The sequence below is a fragment of the Megachile rotundata genome, chromosome 3 (genome assembly GCF_050947335.1).
Source record: "Megachile rotundata isolate GNS110a chromosome 3, iyMegRotu1, whole genome shotgun sequence".
Lineage (NCBI taxonomy): Eukaryota > Metazoa > Arthropoda > Insecta > Hymenoptera > Megachilidae > Megachile > Megachile rotundata.
Genome location: NC_134985.1, coordinates 16166607 through 16183035, shown reverse-complemented (window position 1 = coordinate 16183035; position 16429 = coordinate 16166607). Strand labels below are relative to the sequence as shown.

The 16429-nt window shown below is 38.8% G+C and overlaps 1 protein-coding gene across 2 annotated transcripts in view; it reads left to right on the top strand.

Moving 5' to 3' along the window:
* twz (BTB/POZ domain-containing protein twz) overlaps window positions 1-11407 on the top strand; it is a 51179-nt gene extending 39772 nt beyond the window's left edge. For both annotated transcript variants that reach the window (XM_012283188.2, XM_076529555.1), the window contains exons 4-5: window positions 6486-6691; window positions 7612-11407. In XM_012283188.2, coding sequence (XP_012138578.1) covers window positions 6486-6691; window positions 7612-8117 — 712 coding nt within the window. In that variant the 3' untranslated portion in view covers window positions 8118-11407. The remainder of the gene's footprint in view (window positions 1-6485; window positions 6692-7611) is intronic.
* Window positions 11408-16429: the final 5022 nt, after the last annotated feature.

Genomic DNA, 16429 nt, shown 5'->3' with positions numbered 1-16429 from the left:
TCCAACCAGAACAGATGCCAATGAATTCGTCCAATCACATCAAAAAAAGAATATGTAACATTCTTTTAATATGTGTACAACATATGTACATATGTGTATCTGTGTCATACTAAAATTTCTTCAAGATAAAGACATCGAATTCAACCAGAACAGATGCTAATGAATTCATTCAATCACATCAAAAAAAAGAATATGTAACATTTTTACAATATGTCCAGCAGAATCATACGTGTACAACACATGTACACATGTGACTCGGTGTCATGAAATTTCTTCAAGATAAAGACGTTTATTCAAAAAAAGATACAAACTTGTTTGATTATATCAAGAGAATATGTAACGTTTCTGTGCCTCGTAAAATTGATATTGGAACGGTTGCAAAAGGAAGCCCCACCTTCCGCGTTCCCCCGTGTTACTCATGAAATTGATTTACGCCAGGTAAATCATCGTCGACGTGTATAACGGCATCGGCGAAGATCGCATCGAAGATAGCCGTTTCTCAAGTCGAGACACCTACGTGAATTTATACACCGGTCTTCGAGAAACGAACGACAATGGACAGCAATAATAATAATGATCGAGCGGCGAGATCGTGCGTAGATAATGATACAAGCTACGAGTCAAGTAACCAGGGAAATGTTTCGCGGTGTTTGTTGGAAAGTGCTACTAAATCAACCTATAAGAAACGGTAATAGCATTGATTCGGATATATGGATGGCTCTGTTTTTAAACGGTACGTGATACTGAATTATTACGATGGTAATAGCATCATTTAAGTGCTATCACTTTAATTTTATCTTGGTGGTTGATACAATTTATTCGTATTGACGATGTATATAGACTTTTATTGGTGTAGGTCGATTTTTTGGGACAGGGAAGAAATAAGTATTAGGTGAAGGCCTCCACTTTAAGGAAACTCTTGGAGAAATGTTTGAACTTGAGAGGGCACTTCTGGTTCTTCAGATGTGATTAGGTTCGGAAATTTTTAAGTTTTCTAACTTCTCTAATTGCTGTGGTTGTCAAATTGAAGAGTTTTGAAGTTTGTAAGTTCCAACTTCTCAAATTTTTAGATCCCCGAATTCGTAAGACCCTAAATCCACCAATCCACCGATCCATCGATCCACCGATCCACCGATCCACAGATCCACCGATCCACCGATCCACCGATCCACCAATCCACCAATCCACCTAATCTACCAATCCACCTAATCTACCAATCCCAAATTCCCCATTCCCCAAATTCCAAATCCTTGAAATTCCAAATCCCCCAAATTCTAAATTCCCCAAATTCCAAGTCCCCCAAATTCCAAGGTCCCCAAATTCCAAGGTCCCCAAATCCCAAGGTTCCAAAATCCCAAGGTCCCCGAATTCGAAGACCCCCAAATTCCAAGGTCCCCAAATCCCAAATCCCCCAAATTCCAAATCCCCCAAATTCCAAGTCCCCCCCATTCCAAATCCCCCAAATTCCCTAGATACCCCAAATCTCCAAATCCCTAAAATAACTAAATTTTTCAATCCCAACCCCCCACAAATAATAATTGAAAATTTTTAAATAACCTTGCATACATAATCCTGACATAAACCCAACAAAACACAGCAGGTGCGTTGCACCTGAAACACGTCAATCTCACGGTCAAACAGAAGTTTTCTGTTAGACGTTTCCAAGAATGACGTAACTACCGATCATTAGTTTGTGCTTCCGGTATCACGTAATCCCTAAAACATCGTCCATCATCCTGCCTGGTTGGAGAGTCCTGGCGAAGACTTAGCAACGCCCTCGGGGTATCCTGTGGAGGTTTCAGCGAGTCCTCGTTTCCTTACCCTTCAGCCTAGCACAGTTTGCCCAACTCTGACAAAGCGATTTTGTATTGGCCAAGGTATCTTGTTCTCGTGCATGCACTCGTTCGCGTACATCACTTGCATATACATCAATCAATCTACTATTATTCGTTCTTTTCAATTCCAAACATTTAAAATAATATTGTATCAAATTTTGTATAAAGGGGAAATAAAATTTTGAGGTGTGAAGTAGTCATGAAAGTTTTAACATATGACATATATTTCTAATGTACACATATCAATGTATGTTGATGTTTTTATTTAATTTACATATATACTTGAATATGTAATAGTAATAATTCCAAGTGTGTAGATACATTGATTTTGTTCTTTGAAAAATATATTCAATGTACATAGACACATGTGCTACCTACACGAACATAACATGTGTAATAATAATAATGTATATTCATTAAATAGTAACGTAATACTAATAATTCCAAGTGTGTAGATACATTGATCTAGTTCTTTGAAAAATATATTCAATGCACACAGGCGCATATGCTACCTATATGAACATAACATGTGTTACAACACATGTAAACATAAAAGTGTACCTACCACTACATTCACACGTAACATATATATCACAGATTTAATTAAAAAATACTTAATTCAACTTGCGATATGGGTCACTTTTCGAGTGTTAATAATCCTGATTCTTCAAAAGGAAGTAAACCTTGACAACCAAGCTTTCAAAGCAGTCCCAAATTACATACAGAGACACGTATGTATTAATGTGTGAACGAAAAGCAGAGCAGGAATCTGAGTGATGTGAGCCGATCGTTTAACGTTTTCCCATAGCGAGTGGATCTGACCCGGGATCGGACCTCGGTCGGTCGGTGGGCCCAAGAAATCGCCCGGGGTAATCACGCTGCTCTTCCTCCGCCCCTGGTACCGTTTCCTCCCCCGTACATACACCCTTTCCGCACCGTGATCCCCACAGACAACGCGTTCTTTGCCCGCGAGCATCATATATACATCTCTTTTGTTCCTTTTCGGTGATCTCTCACTTTTTTTCACCTCTCTATCCACCACCCCTCTTCTCAGTTTCTTCGACCTTCTCCTTCTTCTTCGTTGCCGAGTTCATGGTTGAGTTTGGATCTTGCCCCGTCAGACTCTATTGTACGGAGCGCTGTTTGATGGAGTGAAATATGATGTCAGTGGATACGGATTTAGATGACTGGGTGTTAGGTGGAGATGTGAGGGTGGGAGGGTGAGCTCAGGGTCAGTTGCAATTTGGGAGTTTTGGGATTTGAGGTGGTGAAGTTGGGGATTAGAGATTTGGGGATTGGGGATTTGGGATGTGGGGATTTGGGGGATTTTGGAATTTGGGGGATGTGGGGATTTGGGGGATTTGGAATTTGGAAAATTTGGGAATTTGGGGGATTTGGAATTTGGGGGATTTGGAATTCGGGGGATTTGGAATTTGGAGGATTTGAAATTTGGAAAATTTAGGAATTTGGAAAATTTAGGAATTTGGGGGACTTGGAATTTGGGGGATTTGGAATTTGGAAAATTTGGGAATTCGGGGGCTTGGAATTTGGGGGATTTTGAATTTAGAAAATTTGGAAATTTGGAGGATTTAGAATTTGGAAAATTTGGGAATTTGGAGGATTTGGAATTTGGGGGATTTGGAATTTGGGGAATTTGGAATTGGGGGGATTTGGAATTTGGGGTATTTGGAATTTGGGGGATTTGGAATTTGGGGAATTTGGAATTTGGGGTATTTGGAATTTGGGGGATTTGGAATTTGGGGAATTTGGAATTGGGGGTATTTGGAATTTGGGGTATTTGGAATTTGGGGTATTTGGAATTTGGGAATTTAGAAATTTAGAAATTTAGAAATTTGGGAATTTGGGAATTTGGGAATTTGGGAATTTGAGAATTGGAACTTGGAATTTTATGAATTTGCAATATGTAAACCTTCAAAAAGAGATGTGGTGATGATAGAATTGCAAAGAGCTCATGTTAAATTTGAATTTGGAAATCTAATTGAATATTCAGTTCTTCGAATACCTAGAAATTTATGAACATAAACCTAAAAGCTCGTAAACTTGACATATGCGTCGAAAGGTAGTGAGCGTTGCACCGGAGTGTACCGTCGAAAAGAGCGCGAAGCAGAGAGAAAGACGACGACGATCCTTTCGGTTGGTATACACGATATAACGTCGTCCTACCTACCCCGCGGTGTCTTCTCTTTCTCTGTCTCGTCCGCTAAAGTCAGATCGCCCACGGGCTCCACCAGGCCGTCGTTATTATATGTTATCGCCATGGAAGGTATGGGAACCGGCCTGAGGGGGCACCGGATACCTACGTCGGTATTTCCCCCTCGTTGTGCCATAACGCACCGTCGAGATACACGAAGAACCGACTCTCCAACATCTTTCTCTTTCTCTCGTTTCATTCTCTTTTCCTATGTGCTCGGTGGCCTTCGTCTTTAGCACAATCTCGTCCTCTTTGTCCTTCTCGTCCTTTTTCCAGGGCACTCGTCTATTATATGCTAAATTACGACGACCTTCGTGCACGCAGAATCTTGGATCAAAAAATATGAAGCTGGTACTTGATGACAACTTGAGGAACGATTTCAGTGGTCTTTGTAGGGGATTGAAATAATATAGACATGAGATGCAATCAAGGACTTAAGATTACATGATTGGATCTTGATGTGAATGCTTCTTAGGATTAGAGATTTTTATTAGAACCTATGGAATCTTGATCCAGTAATCAAAACGTGCAGACTATTAGAACTTGAAGAATGTGCAGAGGATTTAGGAACATGATATTAACCATACAATAACGGAAGACTTGAGAGAATGACTGAACATCTTACTTGTGGATGATACACTTGAATTTTACGTCGTACAGCGATTATAATCTGCACTGAATGAAATAATATTTATTGCATTAAATTAACATTGCAGCTTTGCCTGTAACATTGCAATCAATAGTAGCAATTAGTCAACATTGCTGTTGCTATAAATAGGACAAGGTTAGAATAGTTAATAGGAACCCTCAGTTAATAGGACAGTTAATAGAAACCATCTGAGCAAAAATTGTTTTGTACAACGACATATCGAGTGCAGAGGAACGCAAGAATAGTTCACCTGGATGCAACGTGAAACGCGCTCGAAAATGTCACGGGCACTTTCTAAAGCCGAGCCGGAAAAGGTGGCACGGTTTGACGTCGATCATCTGCATATCCGTGTCCATTAAGTCACTCATTTTGTACATTGTGACATTCATCTCTGCAGCTATGATCATTTGAAGAATTTGAGACTTGGGTGGTTGAGGGATGTGGGTTTGGTATTTGAAGAATGTGAGAGTATGTGGATTTTGCAAACTGTGAGAAGTTGAGGATTGTTCAAGGTCATTTTAAAGAGTACTTATCAAGGTTCTTTCAAATGACAGAAGAGGTGAATCTCTCATTTTACCCTTTCATCCCTTTTAGTTCTTTCACTGTTATCTTTTCTCTGGCTCAGCTTTCACGAAAATAAGGGCTCCGCGGCACGATAACCGGAATAAAGAGGTGATCGAGGCCAACGATGACGAGATAATCGATCGTTGCCACGGGATTAAGCGATCGAAATCGCGTAATAACCCTCCATCGATATTTTGATAGTGGCCGATCGTATCTGTGCTTTTCGCATCTTCATTTCAATGCTGCCTCCAAACATTTTTCCCTAAAAAATTTCAAATTGTAATTGTGTGTAATTTCGCGGCAATTTAAAAATTTCCAAAATCCCGAAAAATAAATGAGTGGAATTAAAACTGAAAATTCTTGATTGTCATATTTTCCTTAGAAAAGAATTCACTTCGCTTTAGCGGCACTCTGAAATGATTTTGAGATGCTTCGCAGCGTGACATTAATCGGGTAACCGGAGATCGTCAATTAAAGAGGAAGCAAAGTGGCGACTTCGTTAAAAATTTCGGGTTATAACAGCTGCGGATTTCGACAGGTGATCCGCTACACAGGCACCTGCCGTTGAAACGGGAGACGCGAAAGCGTAATTTGTGCGTCGCTACTCGCGGAACACCCGATAGCCCCAAGTGTAACCGTTTAACGATCCATCGATCAATGGGATTTAAGATGATGCAAAAGACCGTGACGATACAAGCTTACAAATGGCATCATTTTGTTCAATAAATTAAACGGTCCGAGTCCCACAGGGCAGATTTCGAATGCAACCTACTTGTGTGGGCATTTGTTTAACACGGTTGCGTGTAGCTTCTTTTTACTCATTGAAAGCTTACAGGATGGTATATTTATGTACCGAAGTAATTTGTATGCATCGCGTTGTAACGAAAATAAATGGGATTTCAACATTTTTGGGCTTGAATTTAAAGATTGATTACGCTTAAATTTAAAGAAAATTTGAGGGACCTTGCACTTCGATCAAACCTGGCAGGATTAGACATTAAATCCTATAAAACTATAGCTTTCAACTCTTTTGAATGAATATATTCATCTAGGTTACGCAACCTAAAGACATTGCACATCACAAACTCCATGACTTTACAACTTCACGATCTTAATTGAGCAATTTGTCCGAGCAAAGTTTGAGTGAAGGAAATTGATATTATCACTAATATGCTAACTGGCACCTTCGAGGAGTTATGACAGCCATTTGAATGTTTGTCCACAGATATCCAGAGTCGAGACTAGCGAAATTATTCAACGGCAGTATCCCCATCGTGCTGGACTCCCTGAAGCAGCATTACTTCATCGACAGGGACGGCGGGATGTTCAGACATATCTTGAACTTCATGAGGAATTCGCGTCTGCTGATACCTGACAATTTCGCGGACTTGGATTTGCTGCTGGAGGAAGCGCGATACTTCGACATTGCACGTAAGCATTCATGTTTTGAGAAAAGTTGAAGTTGATGTAAGTTATATGAAATTGGTGAGGCATGTGGAATGTTATGAAGTTTGTGGGTTAGGGACGTAGAGGATGTTGGACACATATGATGTACATGAGGTGGCATCACCTTAATAGGACACTCTTCAATAGGATGACAGCGCATGTACATCATATGTGTCCATATGTACTTCATATATTCCAAATGTACTCCAAAAGTACTCCATATACTGTTCACATTATCATACTCTTCAATAGGACACTCCTCAATAGGAGTATGACAGATCATGTACATCATATATGTCCATATGTACTCCATATATTCGAAATGTACTCCAAAAGTACTCCATATACTGTTCACACTATCATACTCTTCAATAGGACACTCCTCAATAGGAGTATGACAGATCATGTACATCATATGTGTCCATATGTACTCCACATATCCCATATACTCCAAAAATGCTCCATGCACTCCTCACACTATCATACTCCTCAATACGACACATCCTCAATAAGAGTATGATATGTCATGTGCACCATATGTGTCCACATGTACTCCATGTACTCCATATGCTCCCCACACTACATGTGGAGCATCAAATACATCCTAATCCTCATCTAGCTACTACTGGTAACTAGTAATCCTTTAGTAGATCCAGTATGACAAATCCAAATTGTCTACCAACTATCTCTCCCTGAGTCCATCAGTCACAAAATTATTCACCAGCTCTTCTAACATCCTCCATCAACCACCACAAGCTCCTCTCCCTCATCCTCCATAAAATTAACCACCACCTCAATCATCACGAAATGATCCACCAGCTCCTCTCCCAGCATCCTCCATAAAATTAACCACTACGTCCACCATAAAGTCAACGATCTCACAAATCACGTCCCTTGTGTTCCAGCGATGTGCAGGCAGCTAGAACAAATGAAGAAGGAGCGTATAAAAAACGGTTCCACGACAACAACCACGTCATCCTCGTCTCCGAGTCCTCCGCCCGCGAACCAGCAAAGTGCCCGTGGCACGAGCTGCACAACGGTGCCCTGTAACCGGGACTCAGAGAAGCTCCGTGGCAACGACGGCAATTGCAGCTACGAGTGCGTCGCTCTACATGTCAGCCCCGATTTAGGGGAACGCGTGATGCTATCCGGTGGTCGAGCACTGCTCGACGAGGTGTTCCCGGAAACGACGCAGGCGGTGATCGACGCCAGATCGGGTGTCGCCTGGCACCAACAGGACACCCGTCACGTGATCAGGTTCCCGTTAAACGGCTACTGCAAGCTGAACTCCGTGCAGGCCATCACCAGGCTCCTGAACGCCGGCTTTCGCGTTGTCGCCAGCAACGGAGGCGGCGTGGAGGGCCAACAATTCTCGGAGTACCTGTTCGTTAGACAGGCCGTCAACACCTGACGGAACAACGCGCACCAGCGCAAAACGACCTCGAGGACGATCCGTTGTTTACAGCGGGAACTCGAGTGAGTTGTCCAGGAGAACTCTTCAAGACTGCGTCACGAACGATGAGCGGTGCCACGCTGTGTACAGATTCCCTGGGAGATCGCGAGAGATGCAGTAGAATTTTATTTATTGGAGGATTTGCGTGACAGCAACTTGATGTCAGGGTGTTCGATGATCACACTGTTATTCTACGATGATAGATCGCTACCTTGAAGTTCAAGGACAAATTATTTTGTTGAAGTATTGCGAGAGGATATGTTCTGTAACTCGACTCAACTTCAACTCATTGAGAGGATGAAGGTCTGTAGAAATTGTGGGTTGAAACTCAATTGCTTGGAAATGTTATTATTTCTGATTCAATCAGTATTGAATATGATTCAATTCTACTGTGAAGAATGTTTGTGCACTTATGATACATATATCAAACTTTGATGGGGTAATCTGCAAGATATATAGATAAATAAATGAACGAATCATTTGTGTATACTTTGTGGACTTCAATTTCTCATAAATATAGACTACTGATAATTTTTGTTAAGCGCAAGAAATTTTTGAGAGATGATCTAGAAATGTAGAGTAACAATGTGGTAATTATTATATAAAACACCCTGTACTTGTTATTAATAGACATGCAGGTACCTGGCTCAGTGTCCTGATGTTCAGTTGTTGTCAGATTCATCAGGGGGTGATATCGATATTCTACTAATAATAAATATGGAAAATAGGGCTGTGAGAGCCTCAAGAATCTGATAAGGGCGTACTGATTTCCTTTTCTTATTAATGATTTCTATATTGATTACCATGATATTTATTTTATGCTACAGGAGAGTTTATGTAGCCGTTATGTTTGGTTTGGTTCATGTGAAATGTTGGGAGCAATACAATCATGCATGCGAAGGGGTAGGACATTTCATGTGTACCAATCTAATACAAGGGTGGTGTTGCAGATTTCGAGAAATTAGAGTTCAGATAAATGAAACTCTACTGTGTCGCTGTTGCTAGTGATGGGATCGATATCGAATGAAATGAAAGTATCGTTGGTTTAAGTAGATGAGGTTTGGGAATTTCTGAAGTCCTGAACTTTCAAGTTTCTGAATTTCCAAGTTATTCATTTTTTTAAATTCCCAAATTTTCAACCACCAAATTACTAAATTCCAAAGTCCCTAAATTTCTAATTTTCCAACCCCCCAAATTCCTACATTTCGAAATCCCCAAATTCTCAAATTTCCAGGACCCCAAATTCCTACATTTCGAAATCCCCAAATTCCCAAATTTCCAGGACCCCAAATTCCTACATTTCGAAATCCCCAAATTCTCAAATTTCCAGGACCCCAAATTCCTACATTTCGAAATCCCCAAATTCCCAAATTTTCAGGACCCCGAATTCCTACATTTCGAAATTCCCAAATTCTCAAATTTTCAACCCCCAAATTCCTAAATTTCGAAATCCTCAAATTCCCAAATTTTCAACCCCCCAAATTCCTACATTTCGAAATCCCTAAATTCCCAAATTTTCAGGACCCCGAATTCCTACATTTCGAAATCCCCAAATTCCCAAATTTCCAGGACCCCAAATTCCTACATTTCGAAATCCCCAAATTCTCAAATTTCCAGGACCCCAAATTCCTACATTTCGAAATCCCCAAATTCCCAAATTTTCAGGACCCCGAATTCCTACATTTCGAAATTCCCAAATTCTCAAATTTTCAACCCCCAAATTCCTAAATTTCGAAATCCTCAAATTCCCAAATTTTCAACCCCCCAAATTCCTACATTTCGAAATCCCTAAATTCCCAAATTTTCAGGACCCCGAATTCCTACATTTCGAAATCCCCAAATTCCCAAATTTTCAACCCCCCAAATTCCTACATTTCGAAATCCCTAAATTCCCAAATTTCCAACCCCCCAAATTCCTACATTTCGAAATCCCCAAATTCCCAAATTTTCAACCCCCCAAATTCCTACATTTCGAAATCCCCAAATTCCCAAATTTTCAACCCCCCAAATTCCTACATTTCGAAATCCCTAAATTCCCAAATTTCCAACCCCCCAAATTCCTACATTTCGAAATCCCCAAATTCCCAAATTTTCAACCCCCCAAATTCCTACATTTCGAAATCCCCAAATTCCCAAATTTCCAGGACCCCGAATTCCTACATTTCGAAATCCCCAAATTCCCAAATTTTCAACCCCCCAAATTCCCAAATTTCCAGGACCCCGAATTCCTAAATTTCCAAATCCCCAAATTCCTAATTTTCCAGGATCCCAAATTCCTAAATTTCCAAATCCATTAATTCCCAAATTCGCAACTCCCAAATTCCAAAATTTCAAACCCTCTAAATCCTCAAACCTCCAACCCCAAATTCCTAAATTTCAAACCCCCTAAATCCCCAAATCTTCAACCCCCAAATTCCTAAATTTCAAACCCCCTAAATTCTAGAATCACCCACTTCTAAAAATATTCCTCTTCTCTAAATTTATCTGGATCATTTATCGGTATCAATTTAATCACTAGCAACTAAATACTGATTTTATTCGAGGGTGTGAATACGACAATGGCGTGGGAGAGCGTGTAGCATTAATTTTCAAATTTCATCTCTCAATTTATAATAAAATCTCACCTCCGCCCGATTTTTATTCCTCGATATAGAAATTTCACGAAATTCAATATCTTTATTTAAAACTGCTCTGAGCAGCAGTAATTCGACTACGTATAAGATTACAGAATTACGACCGCAAAAATTACCGTTAAAATCGTTTCAATATCTTTTACGAAAATCAGCCCGAGGAGCATGATCGCGATGATATGTATCATGGAACGGTATCATTAAGCACGCTCGTGACCCACTTATGCATATAAGAACTCTTTATTAAATAAGGTGTACCTATATGTATTTAAATGCCATACTAATTACTGTAAATACCGCGAATAAACTTGTATCTATATCTATATATATATTATATATATATAAATATAAATATTCTATGTACTTAAACGCATTCGACAACGAAACAACTCGCGTTGATCTCATCGACTAAAAAGCTGTGTTTCTAACTAACTACAGGATTAAAAAATCCAGAACTGTTTCGGAAGATAACTTCCGGTCTGAGATTCTGCCGATGTCCTTCGAATATCCCTGTTATTATTCGTTTTAAAAATGAGGGAAATAGTTTCTAATTAATAAGACAACTGCTACTTTAAGTATCCCGTTCAATAAAACGTTTATTACTTGAAACCGTGCAAACGATGCTGCTTTATTTCTCTTGCTAGAAACTTACTCGAAACCATTGGCGTAACTAGGCTGGTATACTTCTTGTTTTTAAACATTTTAAGACACTCTTACATTTTAGCAGACATACTATTATTAAACTGTTGAAGATATTTTTTGTTTTACATAATTATCATTTTTTTTTAATATACTTATTGTTGCAGATTAAAGATATTATACGATCTTCCTCTGAATAAATTTGTAACATGCTTAGAATTATATATTTGCTATTTTTATTTCTGACAAAAAAATGTATTTGCTTTGTCAAAATTAAAAAAATCATAGAACGAAAAGTTATAGATTATAATAAGATTAGATTATAATAAAAAGAAGATTCAATTAAACTAACAATAAAAACAAGTATTTTATCCTAAATACAATATACAATTAAATATAAAACGGAGAAGGGTAAAATAAACATCCGAGTTACGCCAATGTTCAGCCCGTACCCAGTTCCTTTTCAAGCCGCAAATTAGCATTAAATTTTCACGTTGACCGGAAAAATGAAATCGAATAAAGCCCAGAATCGCTTGAACAATGTTTCGAGAATATTATGAATTGAATCCCGTGATACGAGAGAGAAAAACAATGAATAAAACCGGAACATGGTAGTGACTGGTTTCGATTGAATTTGAAAAGGAAAAATAAAATCTGCCTGTGCAGCGGGACGAATTCAAATCATTAGTCGAACAATGCGCTTCTATAACGTGCGCCGACATAAAAATTTGATAGGCTCTGAACGAGTTACATGGAATATGCATTCGACTTTTCATGCCGACCGTAAAGCTGCAACTCGTGCATCTCGTGCGATGACCTTTCGCTACGGTGGCTTTCGTAATCGCATATTTCAATCGTGCATACGTGTAGCTCGTTCTTTATGGACCCCAGAGAAAAAATTCGAGATAATTCGTATTTCAATTCTGGTACTTAATCGAGTTTGGTCACTTAGAAATTTCATTGTCAAATTTTCAAGTTTAAGGATTTTCAGATTTGAGGAGTTTACAATTTTCAGGTTAAGAGATTTAATTTTCTAGTTTAGAACTTCGGGGTTCTTCGAATTGTTCAAATGCGAAAATGTTCAAATTCTCAAGTTTAGTAATTTGCACATTTCCAAAATTAAATTTGCAAGTTTCAATTTCTAAGTTTCTCAAACTAAGTTTTCGAATGTATACAGTATATTGGTTCGCGTCGGTCTAAAAATCTAAAAAGCTCTTAATTAAAAACGACACCCAATTATACTCGCGAATAACTTAAACCCATCACTACCACCAATTCACATCCCAGCTCTTTCAGCACGAGGTTAATTAGCAAGGTAGAGAAAAGGGAGCATACATAATAAGCAATCTGATGATTTATAAGTCGAAAACAATGGAACCTTGTGGTAACAGGTCGAAGAGGAAAAAAGAGGAGATAATATGTGAGAAGAAACAAGGGGTAGAATGGGGCAGAGGTGGAGGAGCAGTAGAGAGAACGAAAGAGCTTGGAACCGCGTTGATCACGTAACCGCGGGAATAAGGGATAAAGCGCACAAACGTCATTGCCTGAGGCCCCGTTTCCATGGTTACCGTGAACTCAATATCCGCGATGCCCGAGGGTAGTACGAGCCACGGGCTATCATCCCTCGAACCTGCTGAGAGGGAGACACTCTCCCTCTCTTTCTCTGCTTCTGTCTGTTTCTCTGTACTTCTATTCTATTCCTCTCTTTATCTTTTCATTCATTTCGCCATATTGTTACCGTCGTTTTCTTTACAACCCTTTTTGTTTCTTTTCGTACCCTCTTTTTCTCGACGGTATCATTTTTCCAAATTCCATCGAGATTTATTTCTTTGGCTTCTTCGATCTCTTCTACTCTTGTTTATCACTTTATCCTCTTGCATATTGTTTCTGTGCAATTCCTATATTCTTCAACTTTTTTGTTTGAACAATTGTCTTTTTTTTTATTTTTGTCTATACTTCTGGTTTTCGAAATTTCGTTGATTCCATCTTGGCCTTTCTTTCTCTCGTTGAGTTTCCTCGTCTATGAACCCTTTTCCATCCTTCTCTCACCAGCTATTGCACATTTTACCTCCCACCCTTCTCGGTCTCTGTCGAGCAACGGCTTGATTATATTCCATTTCTGGATCGCCCGAGGGCCATCTCAGTCCCAGGTCCTTCAATACACGACACGAGGCGAAGTAGCCTTTGGCGTCAACATGGAAGACGGGCTTGAAATTCGAGGATACCCCGGGACGAAACCATTGTCCGTACGGAGGCTTGATGAACGATATTTTTCACGAGAGCGTCGTTAAAAAACCCGCGAATTGAAACCACGGTAAAATTTTAATTATTTCAAATCTTTTTACTGTCCGAAAAAATGAATAGAAAGGTTTCATTGTGTTAGCATCTTTTCAAAAATGTTATACATAAAAATTTGACCCTTAACAATTTATTTGAATCAAAACGCAGCACAGTTTCGTGTATTGCAAAATCTTTATATAAAAACAAGGTGTGAAACGAAAGCTACTGAAATGTGAGACATCGTTGAAGGATTCGATAGTGATTCATAAAGTAAGCAGCGCTCTGCTTGTACGATAACATTCCAATCGTACAGCATGTGCGCTGATGAAATAGTTCAAGAGCATCTTTAAATAGAACATGCTAAGAACCATCTAGAACAGTTCGTGTGATACGTAATCAGAAGAAGGCACCGTTCAACGTATTTATATTGCATAAGTATACCTTTTATAGTATTTTTTTCTTTCTCTTTATAATACTACCCCTTAACTCGACAACGCCCATGCATTATACAGATTTTTACACACGCAAAAATACAAGGCAAAAAAATGAAATCCTTACTCAAGTATTACTTTCAGTATTTATATCATTTAATTTTGCGAATACAATAACAGCCCGAAACTTTATGGATTTGATTAGTCTCGATAATTTATAAAACATTGGAAAACAAAAGTTGGTTCCTGTCAAAAGAAAATCGTGTCGTACAAAAATCGTACGTTGTTCATATTGCTTTTTTGTTCTGAACGAAAAAGAATAAAGAATTCGGGCTATTTCTTTGGTGAAACTTATTCTCGTGTTGTTTTTTTTTTTTATTATTATCCTCTGGCTTACGACTTATCGAATTACAATTTGTAAAAATATCATACTGTACCAAAACTGCTATGTACCATTAGTTCTTTAGTTTCTTTACAATCCTCTATTTTTATATATTTATATTAATAATTTCCACTTAGTGGCAGTAAGGAGAACATTATCATCTAACTTCGGAAACTTGCGGTCTTATTATTATTTTTTTTCGCGTTTTTTCCTTTTCTCGAGCTTCGTACAAAAGAAAGAAACGTCGCGATCATTGCAAAGAGGAACACGCAGCTAAGAAAAAGAAAAACCTCTCTCTCCGTTTTCTTCTTTTTTTTCTTCCTTTACATTGTGAAGTGCGCGGCCAAAAATGTATGGTACATGTAAAACGGTATTTATGTGCCATTTCCGATAAAAAGTATATTTAGCGACTGAAAAACGAATTATTTACATGTACTCGAACAACTTTGCTTCAACGATCCTTTTTTCCCTTTTTCTTTCTAATTTTCCGGCTCGTAACGAAGAACTTACAATAAATTGCATTATACAATTAGAAAGGCAGAATCGCTTCCCGGTGCACGCAATAACAAATTATATTTAACTGAGATCAGTATTGCAATGTACCCCTGCACCTGTTACGCATTTTTCTTTTTAAATTCTTTCGCTTTTCTATTGATTCTCGCAAATTTAATCGGCGCTATTCAAAAAGATAACAGTATATAGTTCAACTTAATATCTTTTACATAGTTCGTCAGTCTTGTGCGCGTATTTTGTATTTCAATTGATATTTTGAACCGTTGAAGCAACTACGTTTCACCCTACGGTAGACTCTTGTTATATTGCCACCTTCGTACTTCCACGCACTATAGAGGCGCTCATGTAGCGCTACATTGTCATTTGTCTCGTTATGCTACGATACATTACCACGCACTGTACTGCCACTCGTTACAACGCGTTGTATTGTTACATCACGTGTTGTATTGTTACATTACCACGCATTGTATTGTTACATCACGTGTTGCATTGTTACATTACCACGTGTTGTATTGTTACATTACCACGCATTGTATTGTTACATCACGTGTTGTATTGTTACATTACTACGCGTTGTATTGTTACATCACGTGTTGCATTGTTACATTACCACGTGCTGTATTGTTACATTACCACGCGTTGTATTGTTACATCACGTGTTGCATTGTTACATTACCACGTGTTGTATTGTTACATTACCACGTGTTGTATTGTTACATTACCACGCGTTGTATTGTTACATCACATGTTGCATTGTTACATTACCACGTGTTGTATTGTTACATTACCACGCATTGTATTGTTACATCACGTGTTGCATTGTTACATTACCACGTGTTATTATTACACGATAAGCATGCGATATATTGCCACGTATTACATCACTCCATGTTCGATTAACTCGCGTTACACTGCACGTTTTCATGAGTTACATTGCCACGTTTTATATAGCCTAGTAGTATTCCCAAGTGAACGTGGGAGATAAACGAAGACCGCAATATTTGTTTAGCCAACGCGATATCAATTCCAAGAATTTTTCCTATGGCGGTGGCAATATAGTAAAAGTCTACGGTAATTATAACTGAAACGTAACATAGATATTCGCTTTTATTCACTCCATCTCTCACTCTCTCACGTTTTGTTCTCTTATTATTTACACTAAGAAGACTCACAGGTGTACGTGCCTCTGTAACTTATTTCGCGAACGTCGGTGGTCGGGAAATGTGTATCGTGCTCCCTGAAAAATATGGAAGCACGAAAATCATTGAAGAATCACGGTTAATCCAGATTATCGTGATACTTGTTAAACTATAATTCTGATTCGGATAGCGGATAATCTTGAAGTAACCGTTGTCTTGAGGATCATCGAAAAGTAAAAAGAAATGAAATAAATAG